Here is a 19,586-nt window from a genome sequence, read left to right as displayed (position 1 = left end):
TAGAAAGAAACGACGACGAGCCGAGGAAGCGGCATTGCAGGCAGAGCAACGTTGACGTGGCATTTGCGGAAACGCGTTCTCCAGGGCTGCCATCCGTTTCCGGTGGGATTTTCTCGAGTGAAAGTTTAGCTTCGGCTGCGATGTTTGCAACCGTCTGTGGCCGCACAGAGTGCTTCCCAGGTGATGTTTTTCAGGAGTGAAGCTCCTTAGGCTCGCAGGATGACCGTTCATTCTGTTGCTGTACCTTCCCGTCTAACTGAAACAGAAGTTTCACATATGTTACATATACCACACATAGAGCGTTCGTAGCACGCATATGGGTTTGAAATCGACCACACTCTGTCCATGCATCTGTCCGTCCATATGTCAGTTGATTTTGCGATTGGGCGACTTCAACGTTGACATTATGGATCTCAGCAAAAAGCTTCGCTTCATCACCAGCATTCACTTCATGGATCTGCAGTATTTTTTGTTTTTGTTTTTATGCACAAAGCTGGCTCAACCCGGGCCTGCTTGAACACTTCAGAACGTTTTACAGAGCCGCTGATATTTATGCAACTTCATATAGGTCCGCCCAGAAGTGGAGTTCCTTTTCGAAGTACATCGGCGAAACGTAAGCACGCTGCAGACAATTTTTCTTCATTGAGCAGGAAAAACTAAGACGCATTGTACTACGTTGCATTCGATGACTTAATAAAAGATTCTACGCTTCTTATAGAAGGTAACATTACCTACTTTTAGCAGCAGGAAAGTTTACAAATCACTTCTAGTATATACATGAATTCTTCACAAGAACCTTTTGCCGCTTGTATGTTTAGACAGAAAAAACCTTGATTATTAAAGTTCTTCGCAACGAATTCTTATCGATGAAGTAACAGGAAACCTTAGGACCGCTACCACCATGCTTTTAGCGGGACGGCTCAGTGCTCTCCAATAGTTGAGTACGAAGTACTGGAAGTCGTTAAACATTTTTTTTCTAAACACAGGACCGCTCCAAGAGCGATCGGGCGGACAATGCCTGAGCTTCTACAGTGAGGCCCACGGGATGGCTTCAGGCTCTCCCATAGTCGAGTACTAAGTACTCGAAATCGTTATTCACTTTTTCTAAACACAGGGCCTGGGATGACATGCTTAGGACATTCACCGATATCATAGCAGCAGCCACTCCTTTTAACCTGTCACTAACGACAACAGCAACAGTCATCAAGACACAGGCATGCACTTTTGCCATAGAGTAATGTTACTCTATGCTTTTGCGTTTTACATAGCACACATTGCACTTCTACCTCGCCGTGTAATAGGACGCCTCGCCTCCATTGCGGGGACCTTCCTCTGGAGAGGAAAACCACCAAAGGTACCAAGGAATCTTTTTTTTTGTTTCCCGCAAACCGTGGGGTCCTGAGTCTCCCAGACATACCAACATTCACGAGAGCGCTGGCTCCAAAAACAACAGAGAAGCTCTTAGATGACAGCAACTAGCCCGGGTGCAGGCTCTTGATGTACTAGTGCAGTACACTAAAGAGAACTTTCGCGGCAAATACGTACATCGGACCACGAGCAGAAGTTCCGCTTAAGTTTTACAGAGCTGCCAGGGGCATGAAACGAAGAGTGGAATCAATAGGTTCATACAGTCTGGAAGATGTTTCATCGCAGGAAACAAGCGAAATGATGACACGTAGCACACTGAGCAAATAGGAAGAAAAAGCATCCTGCACGAAAAATAGAAACGATGGCGTTGCAATGACGTATACCTAACCAGGTGCGCGAGTTTGACTGGTTGAGAAGATGGAGAGCATTGCCTGCGCGTGACCGGTTAGCACATTGGGGAGTCGTTCCAAATGACCGCTGTCCAAACTGCGGCAAAGGAGAGACTGCGGCAAGGAGAGCTTTAGTACAGTACTGCGTGTTCTGCGCAGGCATGGCAATTTTTTTTCATGTGTATTTATGACAACGCATAGTACTATATATATCTAAGGAGAGGCTTTCAAATTTAGAAATCAGGTGATTTCACGCAATTAAAGCGCTGAATATTTCTGCTGTAGGCACACGAGAGGTGGTGTTGGCTAGCGAGATGGCTTGATGCAGTGATGCTGCTGCTATATTTGAAAAATATTGGGGGATTCTCGAGCTGAACGCTATAGCAATATCCTGTCCACAGTGCGAACTTCAAACGCTTACTGCACACTTCTTATTGTGTGACGTCACTCGAGAAGTTTAAATGATGAATTACAACAATGTAATCTATAAAGTTGAAACTGGCTTGCATCAGTGAAGCTTTCGCAAGTGGCTGCATTCTGTGTCATGCATAGCATGCTTTAAAACACGAGCAATATGCACGTGAAATCTTTTCGAACTTGCAATTCACCCACTACACTGCCTTAAAGCGTAGCGGGCGTCCCCCACGTAGGGGCCGACAGGGAGTACCTGGCGGCCGCTTCGTGGGCCTGCTGGACGGCATGTGTATAAATCCACATGCCGAATTGGAAACTTTCGCGAGAACGGGAGAAAACGCCCCAACCCAGCCCTAGCTACTACTACTATACTCTACTACTACTACTACTACTACTACTACTACTACTACTACTACTACTACTACTACTACTACTACTACTACTGCTACTACTACAACTAATACTATTACTACTACAACGACGGCGGCGGCGGCACAGGGCAGAATAATATCTCTTCTGTCTCCATAAGCATATATATTTTTGGTGGTGTTGATGTTATTTTTCCGAAGTTTCTTTTTTTAATCTTATTATTTAAATATTACTGTGTAATGGCTAATCAATTCATTTTTTACCGATTCTCTCGGTAAGTGAATTCGTTTCAATAGCAAGGCACCGTCCGATTCGTGGCCTATACCTAAGAGTGCGTTGCGCCAAGATGTTGAGGAACCAACCAACCAACTCTCCCTTTCTAACTGGCCACTTCTTCATGCAAAAGTGTATTCGCGCCATTGCACGAGACCATCACCATCGTCACGAGCACCATCCTCATCATTGTCATTTCTCATCTAGTGACAGCCAACGAACGCGCACAAAGAGAACAAAGATGTCATCGGCCGGCTGCTTCGCGTAGACGAGTTCATGGCGGCGAGGCCAGCCGGCGGCCCAGGCGGCCCGGCCGCCGCCCCGGGGGCCCTCCAGTCGACGAACCGCGCCGAGTTCGCCGTCGTCGTGAAGGGCAGTGAAGAGACGGCCCTCTGGCTGGCCGACCTGCTTCGCGCCGAGCTACTGCTGGTAGAGGTCGCGCCCGTGTGCCGAAACACCCGGTGGCTCCTGCTGGTGCGACTCAAACCCGAGGACGCCCCGGTCATGGCCGAGAAGGTGCTTAAACATTTCGTCTGCGCAAGTGTGTGTGTGTGTGTGTGTGTGTGTGTGTGTGTGTGTGTGTGTGTGTGTGTGTGTGTGTGTGTGTGTGTGTGTGTGTGTGTGTGTGTGTGTGTGTGTGTGTGTGTGTGTGTGTGTGTGTGTGTGTGTGTGTGTGTGTGTGTGTGTGTGTGTGTGTGTGTGTGTGTGTGTGTGTGTGCGTGCGTGCGTGCTTGGCGTAAAAGGAAGCTATAAAACACAGAGTCGAAGGCTTTTCTTTAGTGAATGACCCCAGATGTTCTGGCTAACATCCCTGTCCTGCCACGCCGTGGTGGTCCAGTGACACCCGCAGGTCGCGGGTTCAAATCCCGCCTGCGGCGGCTGCATTTTCGATGGAAGCGGAAATGGTGTAGGCCCGTGTGCTCAGATTTGGACGCACGCGAAAGAACCCCAGGTGGTCAAAATTGCTGGAGCCCTCCACTACGGCGTCTCTCATTATCATATGGTAGTTTTGGGACGTTAAACCCCACATATCATCAACATCCCTATCCTTCCTTTTTTTCTCGTTCTCAGATGCAGTTCCGATGATAGATCAGGACTTTGAAACCCGCGGTTACCTAACTGTCACAAGCTACCGGTCCTCCACATGACTGCCTTCGTCCCATAACCTTAACACAATTTTATGAGCTTCATTTCCAGGATTGCTATGAAGTATTCCTTTCGTGAGGCACCCCGCCCATGTAAACGAGGAACAAGAAAAGTGTTCAGTAATGTGCTTTCACATTTTAGTCTGTTTTAGTCAGATCTATACCGATATCTTTCTCGGACCTTTCCAGTATATCATGTAAAGAAGATGCCTTTTTCAGATGGCAGAATTCATTGAAAACATATTACGCTCGGAGCTGCATTGAAAAAATATTGCACTACCATGCCAAGAGTAGTATGGCATGTGCTTACTTTTCATCTGTAAGTTTACAAGATTATTGATAAGCAAAGTAGTTTATTTTGAACGTACTCATGAGCAAGTCAGTTGGTAATTACGGCACACGGCAGCGTGCTCCGGGTGAAACGACGAATATACGAACGTCCTCTTCTGCTCGCTGTGCTATTGTTTTTTTTTTATTGACCATTTCCAACTCGTGAGACGCTCTGTATTTCCTGAAGTCACCGCTCCCGCGAGATGTACTAGTGCTGGAGATCAGCCACCTAGGCAAAACGCGAAAAACCTCCATGCATTCGCCCACTACGATTGGAAACCGAGAACCAGCTTATTTTTCTGCAGTCGACGAACTGCTCCTCTCCCGCCCCCCTCCAACAGTTTTTGCTCCTCCCCTGGTTTTGCACGGCTTCCGTGATGGGCCAAATAATCACGGAGGCAATGCAAAAAGAAAGCGCCATGTATGACGTCATGATGACGTCAGCTCTTGATTATATATATTTTTTGCATCACTCCACATGAAGCCGCTATGCAAGACGCCGACGGTCAATTTTAGCGCTTCATGAGGCCGCTAAAGCTATCGCCTTATTAATACGCCCGGAGACGTGTATAAATTAGAATTGATACATTAGGACAGAGCTGGTTGTTTCGTCAAGTGATTAGACGCACCAACTATACTGCAAAAGTGAACAATGTAGACCTATCTGACATACGATCTATATTGCTGAATGAACGAGCAAGCGAATGAATGAACTAACGTGCCACCTTAAACGATTCCTTTGCGAGAGCTTCACTCGCGGATATTAACTTTCATGGGAATTAGCACGTAAACATTGAAGCGAAAGAGCACGTACAAGTGAGCTTCTTAAACAATTAACGCACTCTGCGACTCGGTTCAGCACCCATGCTTTTCATAGTTACCTTCGCATCGCAAGTCCACTGGCTGTTCAATCAGCGTAAAGCTATTTATTTTGAAATAAACGAGCACGCCAGTAAAACAAAACACAGAGTACCAATCTTGATGAGCGAATTAGCGCTGCAGCTTTCTTCATAACTGCTGTGCCGAATCTTTATAAAGTTTCGTAATCGCACTTTCGACCGTCAGTCCGTGTGCACGATGCGGACTGACCATCAGTCTGTCACTGATGATGATACTATATATGCGCGCAAATCAACACAGCAATCTCGTGATTACGGATTTCGTATTCATCATCAGCAGCAGCCTGACCACGTCACTGTCGGACTAAGGCCTTTCCCATGTACCGCCAGTGAACTCGGTCCTGTGCTTGCTGCTGCGACTTCATACCCACAAAGTTCTTAATATCACCTGCCCACCTAACTTACTCTCTCCCCCTAATCGCTTGCCTTCTTTGAGAATCCAGTTAGTTACCCTTAATGACCAGCGGTTATTCTGTCTAAGCGCTACATGCCCGACCCATGCTCAGTTTCTCTTCTTGATTTCAACTATGATATGCTTAACCCCGATTTGTTTTCTGAACCACTCTGTTCTATTGTTGTCTCTTAAGGTTACACCTACCATTTTTCTTTCCACTGCTCACTGCGTAGTCCTCAACTTAAGCTGAACCCTGTTTTAAAAGCCCATTAGGTACGTTCTAACGGACGCGTTTTGACTACATTCGGTTCTGACGGACTTCAGACTTCGTTCCGCCATAATCAACACATTCAACGGGCGTCGCCGCAGGTGGGCGTGTTCAAGATGCACCGCTCAGGCTCCGAGAGGCCGTTCATGCTGGACCACTGGCGCGACTTCGGTCACGGTGATGAAAACGGTCCAGAGGAGCTCTTTTCACTCACCGAGCGCCAGGAGATCGTACAGAACGTCATCGACGGCATCCGCGCCGAGCAGCTGACCGAGGTTGTGGGACTGGGCCACCGCTGCGTGCTCATCCATCCGGGCCAGAGCGTGTTCGCCGTGTGCTGTCGGGCGGACATCGTGGTGGCGCTGTTCGCGCCGCACGACTACGAGTTGCTGGGCGCCATACGGCGCCAGTGGCTGTCCAACCTCACCATACCCGTGCACATGATCAAGGTGTACTTCGGCATACGCATTGCCTTCTACTACGCCTTCCTCAGCTTCTACACCTGGTCCCTCATGGTAAGATGGAAAGACGTTAGGTGGAGAAGAAGGAAAAAAAACAACAGGATCGCTTATCATTTCGCCTAAGAAGGTTCGAAGGCGAAAGCCTTTGAAACTTGTCGCAGTAGAACTTATAGCTGTTAAGAGGACCATCGCAAGCGACAGCCGTCATAAAATTACACGAGGTTTCATGCGATGTTGTTAAGAGGACTTCAATGGGAAAACCTTAGCGCCGATGTATTTAAAGGTTGACAGGTACACATACTTCGCTTTGTCTGTCCACGTCCTTCTCAGACCCAGTTTCGTTATCTCGCTACCTCATCAAGGGCCTTCTAACAGGCGTATGCATAGGAGCACCCCCCCCCCCTTTATTTTTGCTGGATACGCCAACGCCAACGCCTCTGCGAAAAATTTCCGCTACAAGCACCGCACCTCTTTCACGTGAATAGGTGTGGCGTTTCCATCGATGCCTTCATATGAGTGCGTCGTGACGATGGCTCCTCGTCTTGAGCCAAATCAAACTTACTTTAAGGTCTAACTTTTTCGCTCTTTGAATAATATTTACTGCACATATGCGCATACCTTAGCGGCAATGGAAAGAAAAATGGTAGGTGCAACCTTAACAGACAAGAAGAGAGCAGAGTGAATTAGGGAACAAACGGGAGTTGAGGATATCTTAGTTGAAATCAAGAAGAGGAAATGAACATGGGCCGGGCATGTAGCGCGTAGACAAAATAACCGCTGGTCATTAAAGGTAACTGACTGGATTCCCATTGAAGGCAGGCGGGTTAGGAGGATACAGAAGGTTAGGTGGGCAGATGAGATTAAGAAGTTTGCGGGTATGAATTGGCAGCAGCAAGCACAGAACCGGGTCAACTGGCGGAACATGGGAGAGGCCTTTGTCCTGCAGTGGAAGTAGTCAGGCTGCTGATGATGATGATGACCTTAGCGGCCTTATTCTTTTTCGCAGGTGCCTATGACGGTGGGCGTCCTTGTGTTCAAGCACAGGGATTCGCTGCAGTGGCGAATCGCGGGTGTGCTGTTCAACCTGCTCTGGAACACGGTCATCCTCGAGGTGTGGCGCAAGCGAGCCGACTACCTGTCCTGCTTCTGGGGGCTACACGAACAGGCGACGCCGTCCAGAAACAGACTGCTTTTCGCCTATGGCGAGAATATGCTCGCCCAGAGGGCATTCCGCATCCTCATCTCTCAGGTAGGTTGTACAGAACAGTCCAGGTGTGGCTCGTACAAACCAGCGTGCCAGAATTTCTCGGTGACATTAAGGTGATAGCCTTAGATTCCAGGTCAAGCACTAAAATTTACCGTCGGTGTCCAAGAGGACAAAGTGAGAACTCAACACGTGGTCAGTTGAACCTTTGAAACTGATTCCAACATGCCATAATTTGGGATGTGGAGAGCAGGCGTCGAAAAGCCTCTTCATGGGCTTGACTGTAGGGTCACGACCCCGCATTAGTGGCAACTGTATACACTAGTAGAACAATGTACGAAATCAGAAACTACATATTTATATGAAATTTAGCAGAACATAGCCACTAACAAAGATTAAGAATACGTGAAATGTGAAAAAAGTCACCCGAGTGAGAATATTGGTAGTGATCTAGTAGAGAACAGACACCACGATGTCGTCAAATTAAAAGTCTAACCAGAACGTATATGTGTGCATGAATATATGTTTGTAACTACATGCATATACACATACATAAAACAAGCCATTAACATACGCCGTCATAGTGACGTCAAAGGTTGCCAATATTGTTGCCTTCTTCACTATAGCGCTACTTTGATGTCCCTAACAGGACGTTACATGTTGACGTCATCACACAGCATCGGCGATTCATCAATCTTTGCCGATCCCGGAGGCAGTGCATAACTGGATGAGCCGCGAAAAACTTGCAATGCCTCCTGTCTCGGGGGCAGCGTAAAGATACGTTGGGTGTCTTTTCAGCTTTTGGAGGTAGTAGATCAATGCATCAACTAAGAAAAAAAAAGAAACTGAAGGCTGTCGTCTTCGAGTTGCTTTACAGGTCAGTACATTAGAGACCTTGTGAACTTTGCATGTGCAGTCAGAACTATCGCAATAAAGTTACGATACCGGCGAACACACACTCCCGACCACAGTGAACCACACAGTACAACCCCTGCAACTCTCCGCAGTCAGCAGCATGTCCACGCTAGTACTACGGATTCATTAACACCAATATCGGAAGTCTTACGAGCCAAATATATGATCACGAGGTACGCAATGGTAGAGGACTCCGGAACTCTCGACCATCTGGTGCTCTTTAACATGCATCGACATCCAATGGTACACGGACCACTGGTATTTCTACTTTGTTTACACCACCACTATGAACTATTATGATTCACCCCCGTATTCACAAACGCTCCTCGACTCGACTTCCACCCTTCACTTGACCGAGTTGAGCAATGCGCCGCCGCTCGGCTGAAAATGACGTTGCGCTACTCAAGAATCGCAGCAGATTATCGCCGATATGCAGTGACTTGCCGTGCCTGGAGAGGGCACTACCATCGGCTTTCTCGAGTGAAGGTGAAGCGTTGAGTGAAGGGACGTTCTAGAATACGGGGGTCAGTCACAAGCGAGCCATAGCCATACCTGCTGAATGCATTCAGAATCTCTGGTGAATTCCTCAACATCAAATGCGCAATAGCACAATGTCCGATTGCGGAGATTCGGCACCTGAAAAGAAACGTGTGACAGTGGCAGAAACGTTCGAGCAAGTGTGTCGTCATCGGTAGAGTGTCACCTCGCAGTCGACTCCCGTTCAAGCGTCAGTGATGCTGGCAAAATAGTGAGACCCGGGAAGCGTCCCGGCGTATAGGCTACCATACACACCCCTCCTTCCTCCTTCCGAACCTACACCGAGAGAAAGTCTTCGCACCCCTCCACCCTTCTCCCGGAGTGATAACAATTTTCTTCTTATCGTTAATACGAAGTGCTTATGAAGGTTATGAGTGTATCAGCGGCCACTTGTTCGTACTTATGAAGAATTACACTGTGCTGCACTGACAACAACACGGAACTTCCTTGTTATCACTTTCAGTTCATCGGCCTTCCTGATAAGTGTTTTTGTCTGAGCTGTGTATGCTTTTCAAACCCGCGTATGCTGGCTTAACTGCCACGACGGTGCCCCGCTAAGCTCCTGGACGCAGCCTGCTCCCATAACCCACCAAGAGAGCGTACTTTGACGAGGTCCAGGTGCGAAAACGCCGCTCTACCTGCATTTACCATCACTATAATAATGTCATTATCCTGAGTTTTACGTCATAAAACCACCATATAATTAAGAGAAACGTCGTAGTGAAAGGCTCCGGAGACTTTCGCCATCTGGTATACATTAATGTGCCCCTGATACCGCAGAGTACACGGCCCTCCACCATTTTGCCTCCGTCGAAATGCGACCGCCACGGCCGGGATGGAACTGGCGACTTTCGGGTCAGCAGCCAAGCACCACTGCTCCACCACGGTGGACAGCTTCACATTAAGAGGAACACCGGGTGTTCAGTCTTATTCCAGAGTTCCCGTCTACGCCGTACCTGATAATCATATCATGGCTTTGCCCGTAAAGAGCCCAAGTTTTGTTCGTTTTAATGGTCCTTCACCGGTTCCAGACACCGAACACCTCACATAAACCAAAGAACTGCGTCAGGCTTCTTCGTGCTCTTCCACCGCACGGGCCGCGCTGTCCACATTTCGAAACGTATTCAATTAAAAACCCGCACAGCTCTTCATTTTCATGAAAACAAGTTCTGATTACTGAAGCGAATCTCCCGCAGCTGCTTCGAACGATTCACTTGCCATGGCAATCGAGGTACACCAGCTATTCTGGCTAATATATAGTCGGCCCTTTTGTTTGCATACAAAGGACGCGTACACACTTTGATTGTTCGGAGGTATACCTCCGAACAATAAAGGTATACCTCCGATGTTCGGAGGTGTACCTTCGAACATCGACGCATCTAAAATTTCGATCTTAGCGTGCACACGGCGTTGCTATTCGGTCAGTGTCAGAACTGGGCTCTATTACGTAGAAACATATAGTATCATTAAAGAAAGATGGTTCTGGCGTGCATTCGGCAAACACGCGAGCGTCCTTATCGCTTTCCGGCGCATAAACGAACCAACGGCACGTAAAAAAAAAACGTATTAATACATCTCATTGCAAGCACGCTCCATGTGGTTGATATCACACGATATTGGAAACACTCGCACTCCGCATTGTTATGCGGCCACCGTGAACTTGCCAGAGGGCGCTGTCTATAGCTCTCATTGGCCCTGTTTCACTTGATAGGAGTGCAAAGACAAGTGCCACACGATTTAAAAAAAGGACACACAAGCACGCTTACATCGCTCTTTGCATAAAGAGAATGCGAGATTAGATGCTTCCGAATAAAGGGACACCCTACCGTCTTTAAAAGAGATACAGTGCCGCTGCTAATGTTTATCGCGTCTACACAATCGTGTTGCTTTCTCTCTCTACAATGTGCGTTGTGGCGCTGCTGTCGCAGCAGAAAGTTCGAGTGCACTGCACCCTCAAGAAGCCGCCGGTTTCCCATGGCCTAATGGGCTCTGAGAAATTCGAACTATTGTGTAACTAAGACACGCTCCAATAATCGAGTTTATCAAGCCATTTTTCCGAGTTTTATAGCCGCCACGCACTTCTATATCTCATTTCGCACATGTTTCCTAGGTAAGTGGGGGGAGCAGGTTATTCTGATGCAGCTGCTTGATCAACAATGGCGTCACTGATTATTAGGATGATACAATTCTGGTTTTAACGTTGATTGCGGCTATTGTTATGGTGGTGTTAGCTGTGGTACATTAAGGAAGACAAAGGTTAACAAGGATTTCTTTTATAATCAAATTGAGGCGCATGTAAACAAGCACAACGAAGCAAGACTTCCCTACGCAGTCACAAAATACCAATGCTTGTATACTCCCCATTAAATGCGTACGCAAAAGCAATGAACTACGGCGAACAGCCCGATTCACCGATCCGTTAAAGCTGTAGTGACACCAATTTTTAAACCTCAGATTGCTCTGTCGTACAAATATCCGGTATACTTGTTGCTATAGCGTGAAGCTCGGTAAATGCTGATAAGATATTACGATACTAAAATAATTTTTTGCGTGGCGTACCTATCGACATGGACACTAGCGTGACGTCAGGCTGCACAGCCAATTCTGGTGACTTCACGCACCAGTATGGCTACTGGTAATGACGTCTTAAATATTTTATTCCCCCTGCTATACAGAGTAGCATGCCAACGATATATGGACACCGGCAAGAATGTCTGTTTTTCTACAAAGATGTCTCTCACTCTCAAGTACCAAAATGGCTGCTTGTGCGTCGCCAAAATACATTAGAAATGGTCGCTTGTACGTAACCAATAGAGCCACGCGGCGCAGCAGCCATCGAACCTTGCACGAGTTTATGACGACAAATTCGTACTACGTCATCGTGTTTGGGTGTACAGGAGGAACCGAAACTACCTCTTAAAAACATGGAACATTTCAGGGTGGACACACGCTTACATGTAAAGTTTCTAGGCTCTTGACTCGCGTCACGGTCCATTTTAAACGCCCCCCTTGTTGCACCCACAGGTAGTGGTACTGTCCTGCGTAGCAATGTGCGTGCTGCAGCAGTACCAATATCTGACGCTCGAGGCGTACGTGAGCGGCACGTTCCCGACGTCGGCGCTGGGCGACGCCGCGGCGCGCGTTGTGCCGGGTGTGGTGAACACGCTGGTGGGCATGGCCTTCTCGGACGTGTACAGGGCGCTGAGCCAACGGATGACCGAGTGGGAGAACCACCAGACGCAGGCCGAGTACCTGCAGCACCTCACCTACAAGCTCATCGTGTTCGACTTCTTCGGCCGCTTCGGGAGCCTGTTCTACACAGCCTTCTATCTGCAGGTATAGGACATTGACCAGCCCTAGAATACTTATATGGGACGTTTGGTACGTAGTCATGGCAAGCGAGCCACAGTATGAACCACGGGATAACGAGACGGAGACGGACAAAGTGTTTAGTCTGCTTAGCCATGCAGGAGGTCGAGCACTGGTCCAGTGCCCCCTGCCCCCCCCCCCTCAGGGAACTTCTCTCCATGAAAGCATAAATATATGCATACATGAATACATTGCTAAAGTTATACAAGATAGCAGCCACTGGTTCAGCCGCCACTGTAAAGTCAATTGGATGTTTTTTTTGCTTCAGTATTGGTTGGCCAGTGACGTAGCCAGGGAGTGGATAACCGGCCTGTGCCCCTTCTCCCCTCTGGATATTTTTTGCCATGGCATACAGAGCAGCAAATTACCATTCCAAAGGGATGTACTTACCCCCGAAAACAAGAGGGTGCTCCCGCCCCTTCCAGAAAAAATTCTGACTAAGCCCCTGCCATTGTCTTATCTTGGACGAGTTCGTTTGTGCGTATAAGGCCAGTGTAACATGAAGGGTAGAGAAGAAACCAGTGACCCTCTGTCCTCCTTTTCTCTATCCGTGACTCTTCACGCTGAAACGGCTTCTTATGGTCATGTCAAAAAAGAAAACGGGTGAGGAGGGGGGGGGGGGGGCTCAAATACATTTTCCTCACTTCCTTCACTTTCCGTAATTTGCCATTCTACAATATAGCTGAATGTGAGAACACAAGTGCTGGCGTGAGGCGGAGATGACAGAGGCCCTTGTCTGATTTCCCCTTCCAGGACATCCAGCTGCTGCGCAAGCAGGTCTACATCCAGCTCCTGATGTCCTTCACTAAGGAAAACCTGGTCGAGATCGTCATGCCGAGTGCGCTGCACCGCTTGACGAGCCTGGTGCGCCACATGATCCGGCGCGAGCCCAGCTACCTGCCCGGCGTGCACAGCATCCTGAGCGAGGCGGACATGACGAAGTACACGAGCACCTACGTCGACTACTACAAGATGTTCTCGCAGTTCGCCTTCGTCTTCCTCTTCGGACCCGTCGTGCCGCTGGCGCCGCTCGTGGCCTTCTTCGGCAACATGCTCGAGATGCTCATCGTCGGCTACAAGCTGACCGTGGTCTTCCAGAGGCCCCTCAAGATCGGCCACGAGGGCATCGGCATCTGGGAGCCCGCTTTCCGGGCCATCGGGTTCCTGGCCGTGCCCACCAACATCGCGCTCATCTGCGTCGAGAACCCGGACTCTCTGAGCGCCCTCTCCCGGCTCTTCACGGACACCGAGTTCGTGCTATTTCTGGTCGGCATCGAGCACGCTCTCCTGCTGCTCAAGCTGACCCTGCAATACGCGCTGCGCTCGGAAATTCACTGCCCGCACTACTCGCCCGCTGTGACCACGTGATTGAAGAAACGTGTTTTCTTCTTCCTTTCGTTGTATTTGATGTACAGGGTACGGCGAAATTGAATTGCGTTATCTGCCAGAAAGTCTTTCGACATACCATGTTTTATTGTTTGGAATAAATGAAATGTTTCGTCCCTTGAGGGCCACACTGCTGTCAGAAGTTATCTTCAATAGTTCATACTTCCAACACCAATTAATAATGCCTGGTATTATTCTTAATTTTCCCTGTGAGCCCTGCACTTTACTTACCTGCTAAATAACGTGTTGGCCAATCAACACGGGGGCAAAAAGAAAGCGATTGATCAGTTAACACTCCTTGCACGACACGTACGCCTTAAAACCGGTAGCGGTGTACCGAGACACGAACGAATGCATACGCAATAAGCGCTAGAATACAAAGACCAAACTTGAACGAATGACTGAGCAAGGAAGGAATGTAAAGTTAACAAAACGCTTCCTTTATCACGTGTATGTCATGCGCGAAAAACCAAGCTACCGTAATACATGGCGCAGGACTACAGGTGTAAGCAACAGGTGATCTTCAGTCTTAGAAGGAGGCACTCCACCGGTAACGCAAGAAAAAGCGCAATGATAATAGGTATGAACGAATGGATGCGTGATACGCAACGGTTCTTTATTGCCAATGCTGGTATCTGTTCCGGTTGCTCACTATTCCGGTATGGTACTCTGGAATTGTATACAAAAAACGAGCATCTATAGAATTTAGGCTCCATCGAAAGGCAACCGACGTCGTCGGTTGCCTCCCGCTAAGCAGTGGGTCAGCTAACGAGCCCCATGACCAGTGTACCACCGAGGCGGACGCGACGTATCAGGCGTTCGCCTGAATCACACCGACGTTACTTTCCATTACGCCAACCTCGCGTCCTTCATAGCCGCGAAATTCGACGGTAATGACGTAATCATGCTCAGAGGCTGCAACCTCTCTGAACTGTGAGGGAAAAAATAGCCTAAAATACCGCAATAGTCAATAAAAATTGGTTGCCTAGCATGCACCCATTCTTCTATCACTATTAGCATTTCTTTCTTTTTTCTCTTTTTCTTTATACTTTTTCAGTAACGTAAGGCAAAAGGCACGCGGATCCTTTTGAAGCAAATTTACTGACAAAGAGAACAAAAAAAATCACGGCATATCCCAGCCGACCAGCAATGGGCCGTCCAGCAGGCCCACGAAGCGGCCTCCAGGTACTCCCTGTCGGTCCCTACGTGGTAGACGCCCGCTACGCGCTAAGCGCGTCCTGCAGGACCGAAATAAAGTTTTTTCATTCCATTCCATATCCCAGGAGTAAATTATGATGAGTCGGGTGAATCGTCCGTCAGTCAGTCCGTGCTTCCGTCCACCCGATCGTTCTTGCTTCCGCCCGTCCGTGCGTCAGTCAGTCATTCCGTCCGTCCGTCCGTCCATCCGTCCGTCTGTCTGTCTGTCTGTCTGTCTGTCTGTCTGTCTGTCTGTCTGTCTGTCTGTCTGTCTGTCTGTCTGTCTGTCTGGTGCACACTACAAGTACCAACAACTCGCTTCTCTTGTTCTTGTTGTTCTTGTTCACCTATTGATCGTGGTGCATACCCACTATGGGGGATTGGCCAAGAATCGAGTGAACTGGCTTCTCTTCATCATTTATTCACTATATACAAGTACCGCCATCGAGCGAACATTTTAAGCACTAAACGAGAGGTGAGTGCTACTACATACTACAAACACGGGACGCGCAGCCCACGGCGTAAGGAACTTCGCCCCTAAAATATCCGCTTCGTAACCAAACTCAACGCATCAAGCTGTCTGTGTAGGAATATCGTCTGTGTAGGAATACTTAGAAGCTGATTCCCGCCGAAACGGCGGCATAAAAAACACAAATAAAGAAAAAAGGTCATGTCAAGCCCAAAATTGCACGTAACAGTAACGTGACCATTCATCTTGCTCAGAAGGCCTGCAGCCTTATGTCAAGAAAAACTGCCGATTCATTCTCGGGCAAGCGGTAAAGCGCGGTCTTCGAATTAACGCGCTCTTCAGCGTTCAAACAACAATGCCCGAAGAGTGCTGCCACCTGCCATTCAGGAAAGAAAGTTACTGCGAGCTCGTTGTGGCCTCGAAGATGGTAAATGGCTGACTTGTTCAGTCTCGGAGGCCACACTTTACTTTTCTGATTTCTAGGCTTGCTTTGACACCGATTCAAGCTTGGTGTTTCTGCGATCCCAAATGTTGTTGTGGAACGCGAATATGTGTGACGGAATGCCGTATGTATCACTTGTTAGAGCGGCTGCATACGCGAAGTTAACACGAATGATCTAGCCGAGTACCTTGCTGATCAAGCTTTTGCCCATTGATGCCGACCTACGACAGCGTCTTATCGCTACACTGACCGTCTAGAATTCCCCAGACGAAAATGAAAATTCTTAAATTGCGATTTAAATGTTAATATTCCAGCTAATTAATATAGTTTTAACAAAGTGTAAGCATTGTGGCCGAATTCTTTCGTATTTTGTTAAAAGGAAATAGCGTTATAGTAACTCCCACTGGACGTTTTATTTCTACATTCTCTGCGGAGTTGCATATATATAGAAGCCTTCAAACTGGTGCCAGTTGCTTGAGGGACAGATTTGTCTGTCTAGTTCACTGTGCGCACTCAGAGAGGGCGTAGCTTCGATCGGGCCGGTGACAAGTCTGTAGCGCCTTTCTTGCACTTGCAGCTTGGTGGTCTTCTTCTAACGTTCTACATTTACAATCGGCGGTTCGTGATTTGCGGTAAATATACATGGGCCCATTTTCACTTGCTGATAGGTACGCCTTCCCTCGTTATCTCTGATGAGCTTCTCGCCGGGGCAAATATTTTCGTCGCATTTTTCCACTCTTATGAAAGCGGCACGACAAGAACTGCAAACACCCTGACAGTCAGGCATGACGTAAGACGAGAAGCCGGCGTTACATCGTGTATATAAAACGAGCAGCTCGGTGGTATTTGTCAGCACGTAGAGAAAGTGATTGGTTGGTGTGTAGGTTCCTCAACATCTCGGCTCAACCTATCCTGCGGGGAATGGGCCATGAATCGTAGTCGGAGAGACAGACAGAAGCCAGGCTTCGTCGTCCGAACGAAACCAAGGGGAGGCGGCTAGGCGGGGAGACGGACGAAGAATGAGCCCCACGCATCTAGAAGTGTTACCGTACAGAGAACCAAGTTAAACAATGATATTAACCACACCTCTCACTACGCGCACCAAGGCATAACATAGTCAAGCCACAGCTATCTCAATCCTCGTGTCTCACTTCTAAAATTTTCAATCTGTCTATTATGACTCAGCCCATGCACGATTCTCGCTGCAGTAGATAAGCGCATAAGCCGTAGCGTTGCTAAGCTCGAAGACGCGGATACGATACCATACGACGGCGGCCTCTATTCTGGGGGGGGGGGGGGTGAAAGAAAGATGCTAGTGTGCTTAGACTGAAGTAGTTCACCTTAAGAAACTCTGGTGGCTGACATCAATCCAGCGTGCAGATCCTACAATGGCATACCTCATTGTCGTTTGGGCCCGGAGAAGATGGGCGGATACTTGCAATTTCTCAATTACACCTTTTAACGCGATAGATTTGGAGAGCCGGTGTCGCGGGAATCCCGCCTTTAGTGTCAGCCCCGTTGGTTGTGAACAAAAAATCGTCTGTGCGTCTGTGAGCAAAAAAGCAAGTTACGGAGATCGCCGCAGGAGGCCGCTACTTGTCCACGCGTGCGCGCGCGATCACACTGAGAAAGCCACGCATTCGAAGAAAAAAAAAGTGCTCAAGGTCACGAAACGCGGCAGTTTCTTTGCCCCTGCCACCCCTCTCTGCTTAGCTTCCCGCGCTTTCGTCGGGACGAGAGAAGAGATAATGCAATTGCAGCATGCGACGAACTTTTGTGACTCCACTCGCACTGGACGGTTTCTTAAAATTCTTACGGCGTTGAATTCGTGAGGCAATAAGCTCTCCTAGTGAATGCATTCCATGGTTACTTGAAAAAGTGTTTCAGGGCCTCTTTAACGCATTTCGTTCGACAGGTGTCACGACGAAAACAAGCCCGTTCAGCGATTTGTAGGCGCATTTAGGAAGCCTCAAACTACATCGAAGAAGGTTTTAGCCATCGCTGCTAAAAACACACAGGAACTTTCAAACCGCTCTAAAAATGGACAACTATGCACATCTAGTGGAACACATATGTGCTTCCACAGGCGTTGATCAAGCAAACAGCAAACGCTAGATAATGTGCTCCAATCAGTGAGGCATTGTGAGACTATTTATGGCCTCCGAGATGGTGAGCGCGTGGCGTGTACCTCGGATGCCATGCAACTCTTGCTTTAGATCAAAAACATGTATGTATCATTCGCTCGCGCGCGCAAGTACGATCTACTGTGTGCATGTGTGTGCGCGTGTGTATGTAACAAAACATATCAATAAGTATGCACTTAGCGGTTGAATGGCACACTAGGAACCGGATTTCACTATCGCGTTCAATTATTAAAGGCGAAGCTTAAGGGTTCCCCAATTTTTTCTTTCATCTTTGTATCGTGATTATATAATGTCTCAAGATGGAGATGAAGAGAACGGCTACCTAATGTTTCGCCCGTTGGGTCAAATGTGTGGCTGATTTGCCACTGTTGGTATGAGCGATCGATCGATCAATTGATCGATCGATGGATGGATGGATGGATGGATGGATGGATGGATGGATGGATGGATGGATGGATGGATGGATGGATGGATGGATGGATGGATGGACGGGCGGACGGATCGATGGATGGATCGGACGGATGGATGGCTGGACGGATGGATGGATGGATGGATGGATGGATGGATGGATGGATGGATGGATGGATGGATGGATGGATGGATGGATGGATGGATGGATGGATGGATGGATGGACTTTATTCAGTCCTTCGAAACGAGTTTTTACGCGATATGGATTATGAGAAAAAATTGTCCTTATCTTATTAATGACCATCATCGACATAGGGAAATTATTACTAAGGAAGTTGAAAGTATCAATTTTAAACGTAGTCGAAATCACAGCAATTTCCATTCAACATATATACTCTTCTGTCTGGTCGGAATGGCAAGAAGAATTATTGCACTCTTTCTGTTTTACGTTTGGTCTATCCTGTTTTTGTTAAGATTATATATCACTTGACCATAAGTTTCATATCCTCATTTCTTGGTCGATCGCCCTGAGTGGGAAAGAGCCGTAGTGGAGGCATTATCATCATCATTCAAAGACGATCTAATCTATTTTGCGTCCGTACTGGCGAAGCCAACCCTATCTTCCTATAATGTGGTTAGCTTTTCATTTGGTGCCGAAAACGCACGAGAATGACATCCGCTTCCATGGGCTGCGGTAAGGTTGAAGAAGGTAGCAGCAGTTCGGACTTCGCAGACGCTACTTGTCAAAGAGATCAGTGATGTCACTCAGTACAGCTAACTGAAGAGTTGATCGACAAGGGCACGAATGAGTTCATGACGACTGAAGCTGTCCTTCACGCCGAGAAATCCGAAGATCAGGTCACAGCCGTCTGCAATATATCGTATCAGAACATGAATGTCGTGTTCACGCAAAATCACGAGCCTCTTTCGGAAGGTAGTGAATGCTTTGTAATGGAGGGCCCCGAGGCCTGAAAAGCAAATTTCAAGTGGTTCCTTCTGCATTCACCTGGAACGACTCAAGGGCCAAACCTTCGTTTTTTCCCCCAGCCGGTTGTACTTACCACCTCCCGAAAGCTGTAAGCAACTTAGGTATCACTGCAGCACCTCCGAGATCGAAGGCCCTGCAAGTTATCTGCAATCCGCAGGGTTTTTCAGTGCCTCCTTATTTGGTCTACGTATGATTAAACGAAGATGACGTGTGATT

The 19,586-nt window shown here is 47.9% G+C and overlaps 1 protein-coding gene across 1 annotated transcript; it reads left to right on the top strand.

The window, feature by feature from the left end:
- The first annotated feature begins 3,026 nt into the window (after positions 1-3,026).
- LOC119181745 (anoctamin-10) lies at positions 3,027-13,855 on the top strand. Its single transcript, XM_075874749.1, has 5 exons — positions 3,027-3,329; positions 5,951-6,364; positions 7,317-7,563; positions 11,995-12,302; positions 13,089-13,855. Exons 1-5 carry the CDS (start codon positions 3,090-3,092, stop codon positions 13,701-13,703), a joined length of 1,824 nt encoding a protein of 607 aa, XP_075730864.1. The 5' UTR covers positions 3,027-3,089; the 3' UTR covers positions 13,704-13,855.
- Positions 13,856-19,586: the final 5,731 nt, after the last annotated feature.

The sequence above is a fragment of the Rhipicephalus microplus genome, chromosome 10, assembly GCF_043290135.1.
Source record: "Rhipicephalus microplus isolate Deutch F79 chromosome 10, USDA_Rmic, whole genome shotgun sequence".
Lineage (NCBI taxonomy): Eukaryota > Metazoa > Arthropoda > Arachnida > Ixodida > Ixodidae > Rhipicephalus > Rhipicephalus microplus.
The sequence above is the reverse complement of the archived record's forward strand: the minus strand, read 5'-3'. Positions and strand labels throughout refer to the sequence as shown.